This window comes from Poeciliopsis prolifica, unplaced genomic scaffold, assembly GCF_027474105.1.
Source record: "Poeciliopsis prolifica strain line A6 unplaced genomic scaffold, Auburn_PproV2 SCAFFOLD099, whole genome shotgun sequence".
NCBI classification, from domain to species: Eukaryota; Metazoa; Chordata; class Actinopteri; order Cyprinodontiformes; family Poeciliidae; genus Poeciliopsis; species Poeciliopsis prolifica.
The window spans coordinates 678,928-700,525 of NW_026562474.1; the positions used below are offsets into that span (position 1 = coordinate 678,928).

The 21,598-nt window shown below is 36.7% G+C and overlaps 1 protein-coding gene across 1 annotated transcript; it reads left to right on the forward strand.

Annotated features, from left to right (window-relative positions):
* Positions 1-633: 633 nt before the first annotated feature.
* Positions 634-21,250, forward strand: LOC129353940 (pyridoxal kinase-like). The gene is made up of 12 exons (XM_055023377.1): positions 634-832; positions 911-1,051; positions 10,819-10,873; positions 16,120-16,224; positions 16,491-16,574; positions 17,276-17,310; positions 17,602-17,687; positions 19,176-19,221; positions 19,322-19,433; positions 19,979-20,115; positions 20,204-20,270; positions 20,566-21,250. The coding sequence occupies exons 2-12, from the start codon at positions 971-973 to the stop codon at positions 20,679-20,681; spliced, it is 924 nt and encodes a 307-aa protein (XP_054879352.1). The 5' UTR covers positions 634-832; positions 911-970; the 3' UTR covers positions 20,682-21,250.
* Positions 21,251-21,598: the final 348 nt, after the last annotated feature.

Here is a 21,598-nt window from a genome sequence, read left to right on the forward strand (position 1 = left end):
TTAAATTTTCTTCACTGATTCCAAAATTTCTAAACTGAGAAAAACAGAAAGCCTAATGCAGACATGTGGGATTATTAAATTGGGCTTTGTGAAGAGTCTTTAACTTTCCAAGTTGGAACATAAACTTCAGGAGGCCTTCTGGTTGTTTTTTTGTCTCTATTTGAAACTCAGATGTATTCAGGGGATTAATAAAACACGTTAAGCTTTCACCACCAACTATTTACTGCTGCTGTACTATATGTTTGTAGATGTGCTGAACGGCTGTGCTGTGCAATGTGATGACACAAAAAGCCTTTACCAAGTCAAATCCCTCCTCAGTCACGACTCTGCCAGTGAAACGGTGAGTCACAACACAGAAAACACATCACCAAAAATACAGAACACAGGAAAACATGTGTCCTATTTCAGGCCTGTTCAAAACACAAATCACTGTCATATATTGTATTGAATGATTTTGACATATAAAACTGGAGGAAAATAATGTCTCTAAAGAGAAAATGATTGAAATTTGCATTGATTTAAATCCAACACTGTGCTGACGTCACTCTGTTTAGGCGGTCACAGAGACTGCCTGCACGTAAAGCCGGTGTGCCTGCATTTTTAATGTATGTCCTTGCTTGGGGCGACCCTGTTAGTCTGTAACTCGCTGTTCCCTTCAAGGACTCACATGAAAATGAACCACAAACAGCGACGTTACCGGTAACAGTAACGTTAAGGGCCGTAATAGCTGTTTGTGTGCGCTCATTCGCACGCGCTCTCTCCCTCATTCATACACACACACGCATCATTACAGTCGCGGCCGCACGCGCTCTCCGTCACATCTGTGTGAGAGGTTAGAAAGCTAGCTAACGCGGGTTCTTCTCTGTTGCTATAGAGTTAAAGCGGTGTTTTCTCGTGTTGTTATGTGTAGACGTGGTTGTCTTTGAGTAACGGATTATCTACATTTCCCCTCGGCTGACCGGGAGCCGCCATGGAATGCCGTGTTCTGTCCATACAGAGCCATGTAGTCCGGGGATACGTGGGCAACAAGAGCGCCTCTTTCCCATTACAGGTAAATGCAAACTGCATACACTCATTATCGGACAGCGGGTGACACAACACCAGTCACGAACACGACCCTGTCTGAGATGCCAATTAACACAGCACGTTCCTGACTTCCTGTGTTTCTGTCTTCCAGCAAAAAAACACATTTCTATACTTTTTTCTATAGATATACGTTAACGTTCCGGTAAGTTCACATAATTATAATTAATAACATCTTCCATGGTGTTATAATGTGCTTTTATTTGTAAGTGTTTCTCAATTAAAACTTCATTTTACTATTCTGATAATGGCTTGACAGGCCATTATAATGTTCTAAATATAAAGGTTAGCCCTCGAAGACAGGTGTCGCGTAAAATGTTGTGTCCCTGGCGCATTTAGTCCCTCCGTTCACCAAATCCTCCGCCTCTCTGATCTACTTTCATGTGGAAAACGTTGAATAAGGTCACGTTTGTAGCTGGACACCTTTTGGGGACCAAATGACATAAAAACCCGTCCTGCTCTTGCGGGTTCAAGGGACGACACCTGTCATTGAGGATGCCCGATAATTGAGTCATCATGGTGTTCTGGGAGGTCTCGTTGTCCGTCACCGCAAAACCGACGCTTTTCATTCTCCAAAGCCACGGAACAAATAGTACGATCAGAGTGGAGCTGAGATACATGACAGAAATGCAGAGAGGACGTGTGTCACAGCGATCGTAAGCAATTTAAATAATAAAAAAAAGGATTTAATAACTATTGCGTTATTGAAACATTGATATCAATCAGCATAAGGGAAAATTTACTTTTCATGAAATTCTAAACGTGGCACACCAACATAATGCTATTAAGCATTTTTCAAAGATTACATTTATTTCCTATGCAATCATAGTCAAACTCATTTACTGTTCTTGATTTTGACATATTTAGAGTTAGTTGTGAATTTTCTTACATTGTTGTAGTGTTCCACTTTTAACAGGGCTCACTCCAAGTTCATGTTATCTGGTGTAAGGTAGTTATCTTTATCAAGGTACGCTTAAAACCTTTCCTTCATGCAGTTGCAACACTTTAATTCAAAAGTATGAACGAAGGGTGCAGACAAGAAGAAATAAGAAGAAAAAAAATGGAAAATTGTAGATTAATGTAAGACATTTTGTAGAAAATAACTTTTTGACTTTTGAAGCTTAGAAATTTGAGGGGGGGGGGGGTTCTAGAAATTTTCTTAGAAAGCATAGCCTAGATGTGGAATGGTTTTGAGATTTCCAGACGGATTTGACCTGGGTAGTAGCATAGTAGGATAGTAGTAGCATAGTTACTTGGGTAAGTAATCCTAAAAACTGTCAATTCTAGAGTAGTTGTCTCAAACTGTAGTTCTTGACAACTGGTGTCCTGCAGCTTTTAGATGTTTTTCTGCTTCAACACACATGGATCCAATATTATCTCATTAGCAGAGCCTTGTAGAGACTAGTGAGGAAGTTTAGCCATTTAATTAAAGTGTATAGGACAAGAGACATAAGTTGAAGGACTCTAGCCCTTGAGGAATGCGGTTGAGACCATTCATCTGGAGGTTGGAAAAAGTCTAATCTTTCTCATCTCATCTTGGAAAAGTCTAGAATTGTCAACCCAAATAAATCATGAAGGAAACAATATCAATAGAAAAAGGCAAAAGAAACAAAGAACAATATAAATGTTTTTCACCTTCAAAAAAATAAGGATGAATTTTGATGACCCCCCACCATTGTTAGAACAATGGTTCACTTCAAAGTGTAGGTGGAGCAACAGCAGCAGTGCTAAAGCACAGGCTCCTTGGAGCCGCTGAAGTGAAGAGCTAACTGTTACCTGTGGCTATGCAGCATAAACCTTCCTGTAAGGAAATACATAAAGCAAAAGACATGATACACATTTTATTTCCTTTCACTGCTCAATAGGAAGAAACACATCAACAAAAATCAGACTGCAGTTTGTTCATTTCATTACTTAAGGTGAATCATGGCAAATTACATTGCCATGAAACTAACAAAACTTGCTACCTTGTTTTGATAGACTTAGCTTTTTTTTTTTTTCTTAAAGATAGCAAATATCTCAGTTATCTTTGGCAATTAAACTCTTACATTAATAAGAAGAGTTTAAAAGGGGGCTGAGCATTAGCACTAGCCAACAGCTCAATGGAAACTGAGAGCAGGGGGCTAATATTGCAGAGCAGCTGACTAAAAAAAGAAAGTATTTCTTACTATCTTTAACGTAAAGCCTTCAAAACCACACAATAAAATCTGAAAATCTTGGTGGTTTGAACGGTAAGTTGAAGTTATGATACTTCCCAGATATTCAACATTTGAATTTTAGTTTGACCTTTGTGAGTCTCAGCAGTTTGTTTACTGAGAAAACTGAGAAAAACATATTTGTTGTACATTACCCCTTATCCATTTTTGCTCCTGCAGCTTGAACACATAAAATTTTTTTAAATCACGTGACATTTCACTAACTTTTCTGATCCCGCGAAATTACGCTTATGGAATTTCCTTCATTGTCTCCCCCAATAATGGGATGGGATTTACTCCTTTGCTCAGGTCAACAAAGTTGCTAAATTGGCAACAGTGGAGCAACTATTGTTAACCTCATAAGTACTTCATTGATCCCAATGAGAAATTTCATAAATAATAGTAGTAAATAGGTAAATTAGAGCTGATTTATCTGAAGGCCGAATTATTGAAAAATCCCTAGCTCACAACCTTTTCCAGTAGTTGTGCTAGTATTTGACATTTTTCAAGTTTCATTGTCTTTTTATACCTGAATAGTCTAATTTCAGTGGTTCAGTGATCTACTTTATTGGGAAGTCTGTATTAACTTGAAAAAGATCCAAACTTCAAAAAACAAACAAACAAAAAAACTGAATGAACAAATGATTGTTTTATTTTGAAGTCTTGCAAACTCTTCTAACTTTTGGTGTTGGCTCATTACCTACATAAACAGTAATAAAAGTCTTGCCTCAGAGCGTTTTTTCCAGTGTCTTACAAAGAATCATAAGAAGCGCCGTCTAAATGAGGCAATTGATACGATATGTGAGAGGACATTTAGGGTATTAGCTACTTCTGGCAATGAGCGTTGCCATCATGTTTCTTTTTGCGATGTCCATTGCTGACAGTAGGATTACGGTAAGTGTCTTTGCATTAGTAATAATTACCTCGATGATACAGGCTCTGTAGTGGCTGGTGGAGGTTGGTGTGAGGAGCTTACAGTATGAGCTCCATCATGGTGCTCATGGTGAGAAGTGGACCGGGTTTATTTTTAGCCTGTGGCACACCAGGATTTATTTGGTGCTTCTCTTAATGGCTGTTCCGCTTTGATGCTTGCTATCAGAGTTCAGTTTAGTCAGTAATCTTTAAGTACTATGCCGTATTAAGGCTCATTTGTACGACCTTAATGGTAAAGTAATGCAGAGCAGCAGAGCCAGTCGCAGTACACAGCCTTGACTCTGGCAGGTCACAGTCAATGTACTCCTTCTCTGCAAGCTCAACAACTCCACTTTTATGGATATTATAATCAAAATCCCCAATTCATTCTATTAGAATCAATTTGGATGTTACAACAATAGAACAACAAGCTATGTACAATGAGGATAATTTGCTTTATAATGTTTGAAAAGCTCCATTAGCTTATCTTATTAGCGTTCTAAAGGGATCGGCCAATCAGAATCCCTTTCGTCCCTGATCCGAGTCGGTTTAGTCCGGGCATTTGTCAGTCCAATATACTACATTAGTCATTAGTTTTTTATAGTCTACATTAATATTGGGAAGATTGTCCCAATTAGTTCATTCACATTGTAGTTCTTGACACTGCAGGACATTCATTTAGACCCAGCAGGAGTTTAGGCAGGTCAACCTTAAATATGTCTGGCTCCAAATATTCAGATATGTTCCTAAAACTCAAGTTTTCTTGAGTGCTATGTAGCACGTTTATTATAGTAGGTGTCCACCCATAAGTCGACTCATATTTCCTTAATTATGGGTGATTAGCCGATATGTACATAGTACATACATAGTATCTACCTCTACAAAAGCTATAAAAATCAGCCACTCTCCTCATTTGCTCTGCTGTGAAAGAGGTTTGACTGACTGACTGGACCACCAGCTCATGTCTGCTTGGGTGTAGTTAACAATAGTCACACTACTGTTGTTAACTCAGTTACTTCTTGCTGTATTTAGCAACATTTCAGATAAGAAAAGAAATTGTCAAATTCCAAAGACCAAAATCGTAATCGGCAGGTTGGATTTTATAAAGATCGGTTTATCAGCGATCAGCCAGAAAACTGCAATCAGTGCAGCCTTGTATAATAGGGCTGCTAGATTATATAAAAAAGCAATTATTAGGATTATTTTGGTCAACATTGATGTTGTGAATATTTAAAACTAATTATTCATTAACTTGGGAGCAAAAAAGATGTATTGCATGGTGTAGCAGTAGCACACTAACATCAGTATTAGTATTTTAACATTGGTCCGGTTATGTTTGTATCTGTGTTGCCCTGCAACAGACTGGTGACCTGTCCAGGGTGACGCCACCTCTTATCTGAAATGTCTCATTGGAGATAGGCACTGGCACCCCTCTTACCCCAATAGGGACCAGGGTGTACAGTAATTGGATGGATGAATGGATGGTATCATAAAATATATATATTTGTTGCTGTTTTTCTGGTGGTGAAGGTTGGTCATGTGACAGTGATGGTGGGACAGTAAAGGATTATGGGGAGTTTAACTGAAACAGAAGAAATGGTGTGGTTAGCAATTTGACACTGATATTGTCCTAAATTTTTATATTTGTGTGTTTCTACTTAGGAACTTACTCAAAGTTACAGTACAATAATTATTTGGAAGTTTTTTTTTAGTACAGACCACATTAACAACCTGAATATTTCAAAATATACAATAGCAAGGCAGTAATTTATTTAGGACAAATACAAAATCATTTCTGTATCCTACCTTGAGTGTTAGGGATTGGTCAGTAGTGGCCTGTAATTCATTTGCAGTCGTGATGCAGACAAAGCGGGTCTGGCTTTTCTCTGCAAGTGCTGTATCCGAGGAACACCAATAAGTGCTATCATGAGTCTCCAAACGTTTCCAGTAACACCTGAAAAAGTAGCTAGAATTGTAACTAATAATTTTAACAGAATAAAATTGGCGAGTGGTTGTAAAATTTGCTCAAAATATCAATTTAGCCTCAAATAGAACACATGCTAAATTGAAAGCAGTCCACTATTGCTTATATCTGCTTATCCTTGAAGAGTTTGGGGTGGATCTCATCTGCTACAAGCAGTCACAGGGAAACTCAAATGGAAACATGGCAGTTTTGGAAAAAGAAGTTTTGCTCCATGATGGAGTGGCTTTTTGGCTTTTATTCATTTCTACTGGCGGAAATTAATAAAGAGACGACAGGAAGTGGCAGGATGATGGCGGCAAAGGAGCATGTTTTTTTAATAACTCATTGTGTGAACAAACTGGCCCTTCTGATTTTCCTCAGATGGGCCAGTCTGTGATTGTAATTGTGTTTCTATTTAGTAGAAATACAGCAATTGTGAAATTGTGCTTTTTTGACATTAGCAGCTTCAGGTAAATTTTTATGTTGTGGTTTCAACTTTTAGTGCCGTGACACATAGTTCTCAACTAATATTCACTAGGAAATAATTTTACATGCGTAGATACATCTGTAATACAACTATCCAAAAATATCCAAATGGTCAGCATTGCAGTTTTTCTCGTCACAGATTCTTGTCCACAGTGGTAAAAGTAAAGAAATGAGGTCAAATCTGACACTAGGGAATTATGATTAAAAAAAAACAAGTGGTGGGTCAGTGAAGAGGCTGCTCAGCTTTCAGAGTAATGGCCGTGATTCAGCTGGTGTAAGAGAGAAGGGAAGGATGATGACGATGATGTCCGCGAGCGTGCTGGGCATCCCTCTCTCCGTGCTGTCATAATGGAGACGGCAGCGTGAGGAAGACACGCTCTGATTGGCCGCCACAGGATTACTCCTGATGACGCGAAGATGAAGACAGAGCTGAGCTTCTGGCCATAAACTAAACAGAAAATCAGAGAAAGTAGAGATGATTCCCAGCATGGGTGACTCAACAGAGATGTTGTTGTTTGTTCCAATAGTTGCTTATTTGTTTATTGCAAATATGTTAGCACTTATACACCACAATGCATATTTATTTGTTTGAAAAGGAAGTAGGTAGAAGCATAAACTTGCCTTACTCTACCCCTTTTGTTACAACTTCAATATTTGCATTATCAATACAGATATTTACTTTTAATAACAGAGATTAACCTTTATCTAAATTTGTTGATAATTCACTTATCAAATCACTTTCTTCTTAATGTTTTTCCTTTTTGAACATCTCTAAAACCTACTGCAATTAACTTCTGGGATTAATCAGGTATATTCATTCATTCAAATCCATCCTGGAAAAAAAAACTGGTGTCATTTGCAAACAAAGCAAATTTGAGTACTTTTATTATTATAAAAGTACTCATGCACTTCCTCTGCACTGTAGTATTAGTTTATACTTTTTGATTTTCTTTTTTTAAAATTCAGCTTTAGAGAAACGCTGTAGAAGAAAGTAAATGTGTGTGGGGATTTCTGTGATGTAATCGTCCTTAAAATGGGAATGTTTGCCTCAAATCAGGAACTTTACAGATGGCTTTGCCATATGAGAGTAAGTGTTTAACAATACAGTGTAAGATTGTGGAAAGTAGAGAAACAATGACAAAAAAGCAGACTAGAATTAGATAATTTCCTCAAATGGGCCGGTTGGAAACAACAAAAAAATCCCATGTTTTTCTGATCCTTGAATGCATCATATCTAAGAGTTAGCAGTTGGATGTTTGGAAGCTGTTGCTTGAGAAAAACCCATAGTTACATTTAAAGCAGAAAACAGGAAGACTAATTTATTACAACAAAAATGTAATGTGTGACTCTCTAATAGAAAATGCTCATAATTTGTGTTTTCATTGTCAAACTGTTGTAAATAATCTCTGTTCAGTGCAGAATTATTCCGTTCAGGTTAGATTAAAATACATTTGTTAGTTTCTTGATCTTGAGGTAATCAAATGGATCCCTGAGTCTTTCATCCATGAAGCTCCAAAACAGAAGTCAGTTGTTAGCTAACTAACAACCTGACATCTGTGTTGTTGGCTTCAAACTGTTAGTGAGTTGCCGTAATTTCACAGTGTTCAAATAGTTCCTACCTTGTGGAATATGGTGTCCGCACACAAAACTGTTGCATGTTTGGTCTGAATTTTGTGGATGAAAACAGCTCTTCTCAAATTCCATAAACTGTTTTTTTCTGCCAGAAAGCAGGATGGGCAGTTCTGAGGAGAAATTGTCCAAGGCTGTGAGGAAACTACTGAACTCTTTCTGCTCTGTTGTGGTCAGATGTAGTGGGCGAACATCTCGCCAAAAAAATGAGACTTTGAACTTGTCTATTATTTTCTCCTCCTCTGAACTATATCCATTCATCCATTTTCTAACACCCTTGTCCCTACTGGGGTCAGGAGTTGTGCTGGTGCCTATCTTCAGCGAGACATTTTGGGAAAGAGGTGGGGTGACCCTGTAAAGGTTATTCGCCCATCGCAGGACAGCACAGAGTCAGACAGGACAAACAACCAGGCACGCTAACATTCATATTTAAGGAGAATTTAGAGAAATCAGTTAACCTGACAGTCATATTTTTGGACTGTGGGAGAAAGCCGGAGTCTCCAGAGAGAACCGACCATGCACAGAGAGAACATGCAGACTGTATGCATAAAGACCCCAGGCCGGGAATCATACCCAGGACTTTCTTGCTGCAAGGATACAGTACTTCTTCTGAACTTGTAAACTTCTAGTAGTTGTTCCTCTCTGCCATGGTTGCTTTTTACATCGGGAAATTTTGCTCGTGCACAATGCTGTAGGACACAAAGACGATTCGATTCTTTAGTTTGCCGTCTTTGGCCACATTGCAGTGGTAGAAAAATTTCGTTAACAAAATGAAACCTTGAGATGTAAGTATTATTAATTTAGTGCAATGCGCCACAAGAAAGGGAAAATTACACAGAAAAGGCCATATTATTTTTATTTTATCATTCTGTATTGGCTATGCTACACAGACTTTTTGCCACTGCAATTGACTGAAAAGAAAGCCATTAATGTACAACACCAATAAACACGCAAATATTTCCCACACACAGACAGAACATTCAGTCCGTTGCAGTTTTATGTTTTTAGGTTTGATGTTTATTTTACTATTATTAATAAGTGACCCTTTGAACACAGTGATGGTTGATTAATTTAAACACTTGCTCTATTGATGATCTGTGAGTTGGTGGGTAGGTTGTGTTTTATTTATTTATTTTCTTTATGAACCCAAACACAAAAAAACATTACATGTTAAGGTTGTCAAAGACAAGCTAGCATAACTGACCTACTTCCATCTCCTCCACTATTTTACTCATATTAAAACTTTGTCCTGACCTTGTTATTTAGTTGTTGTAGTGTTCTTTTACATATCTCACATACTTTTAAGATTTAGTGGGTTATGATGACAATTTCACAGCCAAAACCAATTGTAGACAAAGTTGCACATTGTTTCTGCGGGATCTTACCTTTTCTCCCTGCCATTTCTCACAGGTAGTGTTTGGGTTAAAGCGAGCATCCTGAAACTATGTGATCATGCATCAGTATTTTGACTTCACTCCTACTACTCTGATCCCTGTTAATGCGACGCTCACACTGCAGCTAGAAGCGTCTTCAATCCTACTTTTCAGTCCCTTCTTACCCATACCAGTTATTGTAACAACTGCATGCTCAAAGTTCCTGGTTTCAGCCATTAGATTACTCAGTGCTAATCTAGCTAGTCAAAGTGACATGATACTTCTTGTTTCTTGAGTCTGTCTCGTTCTCCTTAAGTCCTTTTTAGATAATAACTAAACGATCACCATGACAAAAAAAAGAAAAAAACTTGGTCTAATTCACAGTTCTGCCTTTCTTGTGAAGGTTTTACCTATAGCTTCATGTTTTTGTTCAGCACCTCACACGTTTGTTGAAAGTCACATGCTGGTGGTGCCCATCCAGTAGGTTACCTTGCAGAAAGCACGCGCTGCACTCTCAGGGGCATACAGACATCCCTCCAAGGTCAAAGTTAATTTGGAGTATTGTTCTGGCTGGCAGGCCCGGTGGGGTTCACAGGGTGTTTCTTTTCTGAAAGTCACAGTGAATTGAAAAGAACAAACAGCCCATTCATTCAGCCTACTTTAGTCCAATTAAGCAAAGCTGTTCAGATAGTGATGGACTATGCATGTGGATGAGCTGTGAGCCAGCCTTTTTCCACTCCAAAAGGACACCAACTTCATTTTTTTTAATCTGCTCTGTAGATTTCTGCGTGAATATTACAGTTGGATTGTCATGTTTTTTTTTTGTTTGTTTTTTTTTTTAATCTCCCTTCCTTTTAGGTTGAGTTTCAGAGAATTAGTTGTGCAGTAATATTCCTTTTTTCATCTAGAGTTGGTCCTCTCTTAGCAGTTCCAGGGCATATGGTTTTCTGCGTATTCAGCTATAACTGTCCTCACCTAAATGCTGCAAAACATACAGACAGTGGGGTGATGGTGAAGCTTTTAGAGGCTACAAAAATAAATAATGAACAAGGGTGAAGGTTAGATTTGGGTTGATGCTAAATTGTCTCCAAACAATTACTTACATCAACCTAGAAATGTTTATTACTGGAGACATTTTGTTGCTGCTCTGATTCTCTTCTTGTGTCTTTGTGTGCAGGTTTTAGGGTTTGAGGTGGACTCCATCAACTCGGTGCAGTTCTCCAACCACACAGGTTCTGACCGTCTTTCTGAGGGAATGTTTTGGGAGTGTATGGTATAGATGGATTGTGTGGGTGTGCATGAGTCAGTCAGTGCTGCTGAAGTCGTGATGAGATTTTAGAGTATTAGCAGAGGTGGCTGCTGCTGAAGCAGAGGGCCACCCTGAAGCTGGAGGGTGGAGGACAGGAAGAAGTGTAGTTTTTTCGAGTCAGCAAATAACATTTCAAGTCCACAATACTGATGGACTTTAACTCTCTCACCAAAAAACAAATCTAAATTTTTTGGCAGACATGCAAACATGTGGAGGTGGCACCATTTAAAGTGAGGTGTTTCAGTCACTATTTATCACTTCCAAAACCGAAACCACTATCTTGAGTTTTAGTGTCAGCTGATACCGAACCAACAGAGAAACATTGCTTAAATGACTGAAACTGAAAACATATTTTTTCTAGACACAGATATAAATGAACTGAATTAAATTTTTTATTGATAACTCTGCACCAGTAGCGCACACTTAAATACACCAATAGCTTCACAAGTTTGGTCAGTCTTGTAAAAACTTTACTTTGTTCAGTCAGAGCAATTAGAAGTATAACAATCAATGTTAAAAATAAAGCAACTAAAACTGGCAAAAACAACAGGTTGACTATTTTTACATGTTTGACCAAGACAAACTGCAACAAGCCTTCTTTCAAATAGTTCAGAAAGTAAGAATTGTAAATATAATGTAAAATAAATAATATTCAAGCATAGAATTAGACTGAAAGATCGGCCCTCATGGATTGGGCACTTTGTCACCAACACCTGATCTAGATGGGGTTTTTAAAATATTGGTATCAGTACATCTCTAATGCCATAAACATAATTTTACTGAGGTTGGTACTAAAATTGTTACCAGAAAAAAATGAAGATATTTCTATGATTAGTGAAACACAGTTAACTTATTTCTATACAGTTCACCTTTAAAGAGCTCGTGAGTTATTTGTACCCTGCAGTGTCAATTTCACAGCTCCTGCTCAGAAGCCACCTGAGCTTGTGTTTTTTGTGGAGTTTTATGTACCTCTTTCATGTTTGAAGTCTTGACAATTTGCATTTATGAAACTTAAAATGTCAAAGGCTAGACTGGCGTAAATTCTAAATGTTCTCTGATATTTTGTTTGGACATACTTTACAGAAAATATACATTGACAAGAGTCTCCAGGACTTGTTACTAATTGGAAAGTTTGTATTGGATTATTTTGTTGTGAAAACACCAAATCCAGTATAAAAGTTAGTAAATTGTTCTTGAAATACAAATACAGTAGTTAAATAAGAAAACTGCTCTTCCTCCCCTCATCATGCTCTTCATTCTTCTCTCTTTACCTCTTTCCATTTTCCTTGTATTCTTTTCTTTCTTGTGTTCTTTCTTGTTCCCTTGAATCTACTCTAGTTTCATCTTTTCATTCCTATTTCATATTTAAAGCTAGAAGGAAATAGAAATATCTGCCATATATTTATACAGAGATTTTCAGTTTTTTTTAGCATTTAAAGATGGAAACTTGAGTCAGGAAATGTCTGACTCATTGTTGACTCAATTGTTGACTGCATAGTGTTTTTTATGATTTTGTATTCCTGTGATTTAATGATGTAAAGCATTTTGAACAGCCTTGTTGCTGAAATATGCTATACAAATTATCTTCAGTGATCGAAATGAAAAAAAATTACCCATATCAAAATATATATGTTTTTACTCTGAAAAACTTTGGATAAAATAAGTCATAATATTTAATTTCTTTAATGTAATTACTTTGGGATTACAAGATGTTTTTTTAAAAAGATGAATAAGTATAAAAACTCCATATGTTGATGTAGTTAACATATTCCCTCAGAATATGCTTTTTTTCCAAAACATAAAAATGAATATGATTTCAACAACATTTGAGCTACTTAATTGCATATTGCCACCGTTGTACAAAGTGAGTCTCAACTATTTAACAAGCATGCTTGTGGCAGGAATTGCATTTAATTCCTCAGACACTGACTGATGATGTATAATCGTTGGATGGCTCTGAGGGCTGTCTGCATCATCCTGTCTGTCTGTGTCACTTTACTTGTTTTGATCTAATTGCCAGTCCTTTGAATGAACAATCTGCACTATGTGTTCTTGAACTGATAGGTGGGCTCAGCTGATGTTATTCATCCCAGTAGAACTACAAGAATGAATCAGCAGTGGGCTAAGAAAACAAGTAGTTTGTTCAGCTGTTCCCTCAGAGAAACACAAAGCATATACAGACTGTAAACGTCTTGTTCTTTTCCATAATCAAATGATCTCGTCTAAGATTAGTCAAAAAAATGTCCGGATGTTTTTGAATTTCTTTAATCTTATCAATACTGACTACAAAGACTTTATCATCACTTTGCCAAAACCTTTTTTACCAAGTGATATTTTGGGGGGCAAAAATTGAATTATTTTTGCCATTTTGGGAAGGTAACAAAATAAAATATAAGTGTTGGTCAAAATTAAACATTAGTGCTGAGATACAATAAACATAATCCAGAATCCCCCCCAAAATTTGCAGTATTGTGATAATTATAAAAACATAATAACTTATTTGGGATTATCTTGACTTGTGAATTAAACAGTTGATTGTTTAAAAATTGGCTACACTACCTTTGCACGTTGTCAACTTTATTTGTACAGCACATTTCATCAGCGAGGCAGTTCCATAAAACATAAACAACATTCCATAAAACAACAATCATTCACCAACTGTGAAACAAGCACTGCTTTTTTAACAAGTTAAAACTAGCAAAATAATGAAAACTGAAATTGAAAAAAACATTTTAACTAAATTAATAACATTAATTAATGGAGAAAAACTGGAACTGTATTGTGTGTTTTTAAAACTAGCTAAAACATACTGAAATTATAAATATACTTCATTACTGTGTTTATGAAACTATTAGTCTTTTGAACTGATGTGAGATAGATTTTAGTGTTTCCCACACAAGCAAATGTCAGCAATTTGCAACACTCCATATTCCTCGTGGTGACATTTACGCTAGTCTTCAAAAGGGCAACAGCAAAGATTGGGAGAAAAATCTGAGTCAGTTGGTTGTTCAACAATAATCAAACACATTATTTGAAAACAATATCTTCTGCTAACTAAATATTCTTTAGTTAATGCGTAATACATAATCACTTTAAGAATTTTTAGAATGTAGTATAAGTTCAAGGAGGCCAAAGTAGGACCAAAGAAAAATAAGACTAAAACTGCTACTTTAATAAAAACTAAGCTAAAATGAAACAATATTTAACTTATGAAAACTTACAGGCACACTCTAAATACTAATTGAAACTAACTGAACCAGACAAAAAAGTCACAATAAAATATTAACTAAAATAAAACTAAAACTAAAATGTATTGAAAAGCCCAAAACTATTATAACCCTAGAAACAATCAGTAGAACATTACATTTTTGTCAAATGCCATGATTGTAATAATTAAATATGTTGATCAGTTTTCCATATACTGCTAATCAAGGGCTGCTCTGAATATGTGGGTTTATAACCTTGATTTTAAGGAATGCAGTGTTTCATGTGTACAAAAATGCATAACTTTCAATAAGCAACCCTCTAGCTTTAACTTTCAACACATCTGATACTGTAGCTTAGGTTACTTTACTCATGATACACTCAGCACAGTTGAAGATTCACTCCCCACAGCATGCTAAATGCTTATAACAGCTCCAGCGGCAGGAATACCCGACCTACTTTTGGATTAATTCATTTAATAACTATTTTAACATTTTGGACACTTTCAGACTGCACATAAAGGATTTTTCTTTCATCCCCAGATTGTTAATAAAGACAGTGTCACAGTAAAACCCCGTCCTGACGGAAGCATCCTGACTCACATGTACGATATAAAATAGCAACAGAGGACAAAATATTACACATGAAAGTGGTTAAATATGTCAATACTAAAAATCTTTTTATATTTCAAAATCCAACTGTAGTGTTGATTGAAGCTTTCAGGAACACACATCTTTGTATATTGATGTTTCTAAGTTTGTACACAAAGAGCACTGAAGGAGCATCAGCTTTCCATTTCTTCCTAAATTTGGTTTTTGGCTAAAGTTCTGACATGCCCTTGAAATCCAAAGCTTTAGAGTCATTTACATTTGTTATTTAAATAAAATTTAAAAACCCACCAAGAATCTCTGTTAATATGACATAATGTTTTATGTAGCTCATATAAAGAAAATGAGGCCTAAAAAGTCATCCATCCTCTGTGTGAATTTGAATGACCTTAACATAAAGATGCCAGAGACTCTGGCTCAAATTTAATCAGATCAACTGTCTTTGAAACCATGATTTGCAATTTCTTCATGGAGAGTGTATAATTTGGTGTGACATATTGAAGTAGATGCTTAGAATCTGAGAGGTTGCGGAGATCAAGAGGAAAAAAACCTAAATGAGAAATGCAATCGACAGTAATTACATTGTCGATTAGACGGAGAAGGAATGACACATATGAAGATGGAGGGAGTGACGCGCCGCAGCAGCAAACAGCAGGCGTTGGAATTGCGACAGCAACATTTGATGACGACAGAGGCAGTCCTTATCTGTTAGCTTGCCATCAATTTTTTTTTCTCTCTCTCTGTCTCTCTCTTTCTCTCTCTCTCTTTCGGGTGCTCTGAATGCTCATCTGTCTTTTTTAGCCCCTTGGCTTTCTCCTGGCCTGTTGCTTAGCAACCAAATTCTCCACCACCATGTAACTTGACTGTGACTCACCTGAAGCTGCGCCATCATTGGCCTGCAGCAAACATGGCATGCGCAGACACCTGCATATGAACCCAGTTTGGGTAGTGCCAAACGTGACGACTTAGTCAAAATCTCATGTTTAGCGCAGATCCAGACAGAAGCAACATATAGGGACAGCATTAGTGTTAGTGGAAGAACTTTTTTTTCCACATCAAAATCCATGTCCTTAACTGAGCAGATGCCATCATGTGCACAGTGAGTTGTTCATGTAGATGTAGACTTCTCCAATAAAAGCTGGAGATCACGGTCTGATCTCTGCCATCACCCAGAGGTTGCCAAGAAAGTGGACACACTCATGAGACTTTGAACAATACAGTTGAAATGAAGGATGGCATACTCAGTGGTGAACTCATTTGAAATAATGTTGGTGTTTCCTCCTGGAGATTGTAGGATGGACTTGATCCAGTTTAAAGAAGCTCAATAAATCCATCTGACCCCTTGTTCTTTTCACAGGTTATTCTCACTGGAAAGGCCAGGTGTTAACAGCAGATGAGCTGCATGTTCTTTATGAGGGAATCAAACTGAACAACGTACACCAATATGACTATGTATTAACAGGTGAATGTTTGTCTTTTTACTTTTACTGTGGTGTGTCCATTGCTAGTGATTTTGAAATAAGTTACTAATCAATCCTTAGACAAAATAGTTTTTCATTCAACCTTAACTTGAGGTACACTTAGGATTTATTGTGCCTGTGGAAGAGCTGTGCATTTTATCTATGTTTTTCCCCCTTTCCACTGTTTTAATGTCATATCTTGATGTTGCATACTTTGAGGGGCCTTTCTAAATGCATCGGTCCTTGTTGTTGTGTGGGATGTGTTCAGGGTATACCAGAGACACGTCTTTTTTAGAGATGGTGGTGGACATTGTTCAGGAGCTAAAGAGAGCCAATCCCAATCTGGTTTATGGTGAGCAACAGTTTTCATTTCTTCTGAAAATAAAATTTCTAGCAGAAATCTGATTCTCCTAGAATATACGGTTCTCATTATAAGCGTACATTCTTACATACTTGTATTTAATACAACTGTGTTTAACCAGTAAATATGTATTATTTGTGTGTTTTGTTTATTAGATCATCGTAGGAATACATTTCCAGAACATTGACCTCTTGGACAAATCAGTGCCTAAATATTTGTTTTATGTACCATGTTCCAGCTACTATAATTGCTTTCATCTTGGATGACCATTGGGTTGTGCATTGTTGCCTCAGTTCTCTGTCCCTCATGTAACACCCTTGTCTTTCAGAAGCTTTCTGTATTTCTGAGCTGGTTCTGAATCCAACTCAATTTATTTTAGGATCATTCAGTGAAGCCACTTTTCTGCAGCATAGGTCCACTTTCAATCTTCACCAATGAAGCATCTCATAATCCCAAATAATTATGAGCACAACATCATCTCTTATGACAACATGCTTTTGTGCTATAGAGGAGCCATCCAATGCTCTCTTTGTCATATCTTTCTAAAACGGCTCTTCTGTCGCTCTCCATATTTCTGGATGAGTTCAAATCTTCATTCCTCCCCTCACTGCAGTGTTTTATTTAATGTGGTTGCTCTCAGAGAGTGTGCAGGTCACTGATGGATGCATGTCTCTGTATGTTTATCCTTTCAGTATGTGACCCCGTCCTTGGTGATCATGGATCCATGGTGAGATTGTAGGCGTCTCAATGCAGTAGCAGTAGTGTTTATGTTTTGAATATGTGGGAGAAATTGCTTTTATTTTTCTTGTCAGTTGTGATCTGTATATTTTACTGTTGATGTATCTTCTCGTGTTGCTGCTAATACTATTAGTTAATTTAATAATATTAAATGGATTATTGAATTTTAACCCAGAGTTTATATATATAACTTTGTAAACATATGCTAGTTCAGGACATATGGTTGTCAGTCTGTTTTTAAATGATAAAGTGTTTTTAACTTATATATTTCCTTCCACAGTATGTTCCTCAGAATCTTTATCCGGTCTACAAGAATAAGGTTGTTCCTGTTGCAGACATCATTACTCCTAACCAGTTTGAGGCTGAGTGAGTGCTTTACCTCTTTTGAAACAATATGTTCTGAACTAAAACTTGTATCTTTTTATTTAAAAAATGGAGTCCTCTCTGTTATTACTCAACTTGAGCTAATATAATTCTTATTTTGATTGGAACACAACAAAGAAATTTGTTTATCTGATTTTTTTGGATGACAAAACATTAAGATCAGGGTGATGGCAAAAGGTTTGGGAGCCTAATCACCAAAGAAAAATTGATAAATTATGTGTATATGCATTTGTATATGTGTGTGAGTACAGATACATATGTTTTGTGTGTGCACTCTATGTTAACTGCAGTGTTTAATTCTGGGTCCTGTTTGTTTATTTGTATGTTCTAAACTTTGAACACTTAAAATAAAATATACTAATAAAAAGAAAAAGGAAAATTGATTAATCAAAACTCCAGTAGAAGCTTGCAGAGAACAAAGACATGTCGATAAAGATTTTTCTACCAATTACTTCAACATATCATTTTTTAAATGGACAGTAAATTAAAACAAATTTATTTTTCAAAAATGTTTGCTTCTATCAAAAACAAAACATCGAAGTTGAATGAAAATAATTATGCATGTAATCTGCTGGGAGTATGAATAATAAGTGTTCTAAAATAGATTTGATCCTTTAATGCACAGTTAAGTTAAATATTACTATAGTGCCTTCAGAAATGTGTAGGCTTTAAGAATCTTTTCTTTTTGTATTTGCATACAAAATCTCTACACATATTTGTATTTCTGTGCTCTTTCAGGGCAGCTTTCTTTTGATGTCTCTTTGTTTTATGTCTTGACTTAATCACTTAAGATGTGTTCTGAAGTATTAAATCTGTCTTAGCAAAGAATTCACTGTCCCTTATTTGGAGTGAATTAAAATCAGATTATTTTCATATATCTGATGATGTATGAGGTACATGTTAACTCATGTACCTTCGGCTGTGTTTACATGAGTTAACATGGTGAAAAGAAAGGGAACACTCTCTGGCCTTCATTTCAATTAACTGACCATCCAGAAGCCATTGAATCATTGGGTGCACTTAGTGTTTCATCAACAACTATCAATTTTAACTTAATTTTCTGACTAAAACCAAAGTGATCTTTGTTTTTCTGTAGTTTGAATTAAAACCTGGTAGTCCATGTCATAATTATGTCCTGAAATGTAAATCTTTACTTGAAGGAGGGTGTACTTTCTTTTTCACCATTAAAAAATATATTTAGGTATATGAGAAAGTTGCCACAACCTGTTATGGTTGTTGTGGAAACAGAAGTTTGTTGGATGTAGCTGAAGATCCTCAGAAAATGCATCTGGTCCAGTTTTGTTGTCCTGTTTCTCCCCCTGCTGGTCTTTCAGTTTCACTTCAAACAACTTTGTTTCAAAAAGTTGAATTACATAAAACATTTTAATCAAAACTCAACATTTGGTTTATGAAACAGCTGTTTTTCTGTTTTTATTTGGACTCAGCTAACTTTCTACTCTGTTGTTTTAGATTATTAACAGGGAAAAACATCAGCTCACAGAAGGATGCTGTGGAGGTAATGGATCCAGCTTTCTTAAACTATAAATTTTCTTTTCTTAGCAGGAGTTTCTGATTCATAACTGAACTCTTTTACATTACTGTGTGTTGTTTTGTAGGTGATGGACCTTCTACACGCCATGGGCCCAGACACAGTAGTTATTACTTCCTCTGATCTTCCCCCCAGACTGGGAGACCGCTTTCTCGTTTCACTGGGTAGCCAGCGTCATGGTGGGTGGAACATAATATTCTATTCTGTTCATTTACAAACACGTGTAGAAATTACAATGGTTTACAAAAGTACACACACCCTTTGAATTTCTCCGCAGTTTGCTGGGCAACAGTTTGAGGAAAATGTTTCACAGTTTTCAAAATGTTTTATTAATGAACTTATGAGATTTGGCTTGGAACGTTTAACTGCATATTATATTTCTATCAGCTTTGTACATTTAGAAATAGATTTTATTATGTAAGCCTATCAGCGTTAAGCAGACTACAAACAAAGGCACACCCCAATTTTCATATTTTTATTTTTCAAGTAATGTAGGAAAAATCTAATCTTTTTTAAAAAAAATTTATGCAGAACAACATATATTTACTAATTGAAAAGAAATTTCTCCTACTTATGCTGTAGTTGGTATCTGTCACAAAAACTGTAAGAATATTCAACAAAGTTTATGGTGTAGATGTGGAAAATAGTAAAAAAAAAAAGTTCAAGGGGTGCAAATACTTTTGTGAGGCACTGTCCCATAAGTTGTCTCTCCTCTGCTGCTCAGTTCGTCCAGATGGAAGCAGGACGACACAGAGAGTTCGAATAGAAGTCCCCAAAGTGGACGCCGTCTTTGTAGGAACTGGAGATCTGTTTGCAGCCATGCTGCTTGCATGGACACATCATTACCCCAATGATCTAAAGGTGAACAAACACACACAGAAATGCATAGTCTTTTACACTCAATCCTTTCAAGTCACTAACGGGAATAATTTGTTTCTGTTTCTCTCAGACGGCCTGTGAAAAGACCTTTTCAGTGATGCACCATGTCATCCAGAGGACCATATCTTATGCTCATGGTAAGTTATACACAACTCTTCAGTTTCGATGTGGTGGGACTAATTAATCTCACATATGCTATGTTTCTGGGCTTTACTATTAAGCAAAACTTTGAGTCTCATGCAGACTCAGTCAGTCACTGCGTTCTGTGACTGAAGGCACTTTGTTGGATATTAGTAACTAACTGCTAATATACCCTTGCCAGCTAACAACCTAGCAAACCTTGCTAGCCACCCTAGCTAACCTGTCATCATAGTGAAATCTGTTTCTCCTTTGCCTCACCTTCCTTCCTTCTTTCCCCCATCTCTCCTTCAGAGTTAGCAGGCCCTGGTCGGAGGCCCAGTCCGCCTCAGCTGGAACTGAGGATGGTTCAAAGTAAAGCCGACATAGAAGATCCTGCTATAGTAACGGAGGCCACCATCATATCCTAACATTGACATCCCATAAGACTCACTAACTCCCCCGCCTCTTCACCCCATCGACTTCAAAAATACTGTATCTCAGTAAAAAAACAAAGAAGCCGTTTAACTTCAACATGTTATTATCCAGACTTCTCAAACACTTTAGTATCATAACACCTGCCTCCTGTGATCCAAAAACCTTTATCCCTTTAAGTCCTCAGTGTCGTAACTGTTTAAACCAGAACCTCCCCGACCTGTGACTACAAAGTTGATTTTCCCCAACCCTGTTCTGGAACCAGAGCCATGGATAGACTGAAGCTTTGATCTGAGTGGACTGTATCTGCTTATGCTGACAGTAGCTGTGTTTCCATTACAAATGGGTGTAAAACTTTGTCAGTATTCCGGTAATGTACAAAGAAGACAATTCTGCAGTTGCAGTTTTACCATTAAATAAGAAATGCAATTAAAATCACAAGTGAATAAGTTTGTTCATTAGAAAACATAACATGCCATGATCCTTCAAACACTTTGTTTTTTTTATCGGTTACAACATTGTTGTAACTGCAACAATAATGTTGTTCATTATTTAATTTGAGTGATGCCAAAAAAGCATTTCCATTGCAGTTTTGCGAAATAAATACATTTTGGTACTGTCAAAAAAAAAAAAAAACTCATCTTAGTGCCAAAACCTTTTGTAGCAAATTCTGTTTTTTTTTTTTTTTTTTTTTTTTTTTTTGTTTTTTTTTTTTTGTTTTTGTTTTTGTTTTCATTAAGAAAATTTAGTTTCGAAATGTCAACTCACTCTCAGTGTTGCAGTTATGTGGAGGCTAATCATACAAGCACAAATAATATACAAAGCCTTGCAAAAGTATTCACTGTTTATATATTTGTGCATACCTTTGCAAGGTACTGCTAGGCCCTACAAAATGAGACTTTTTTAAATCAGC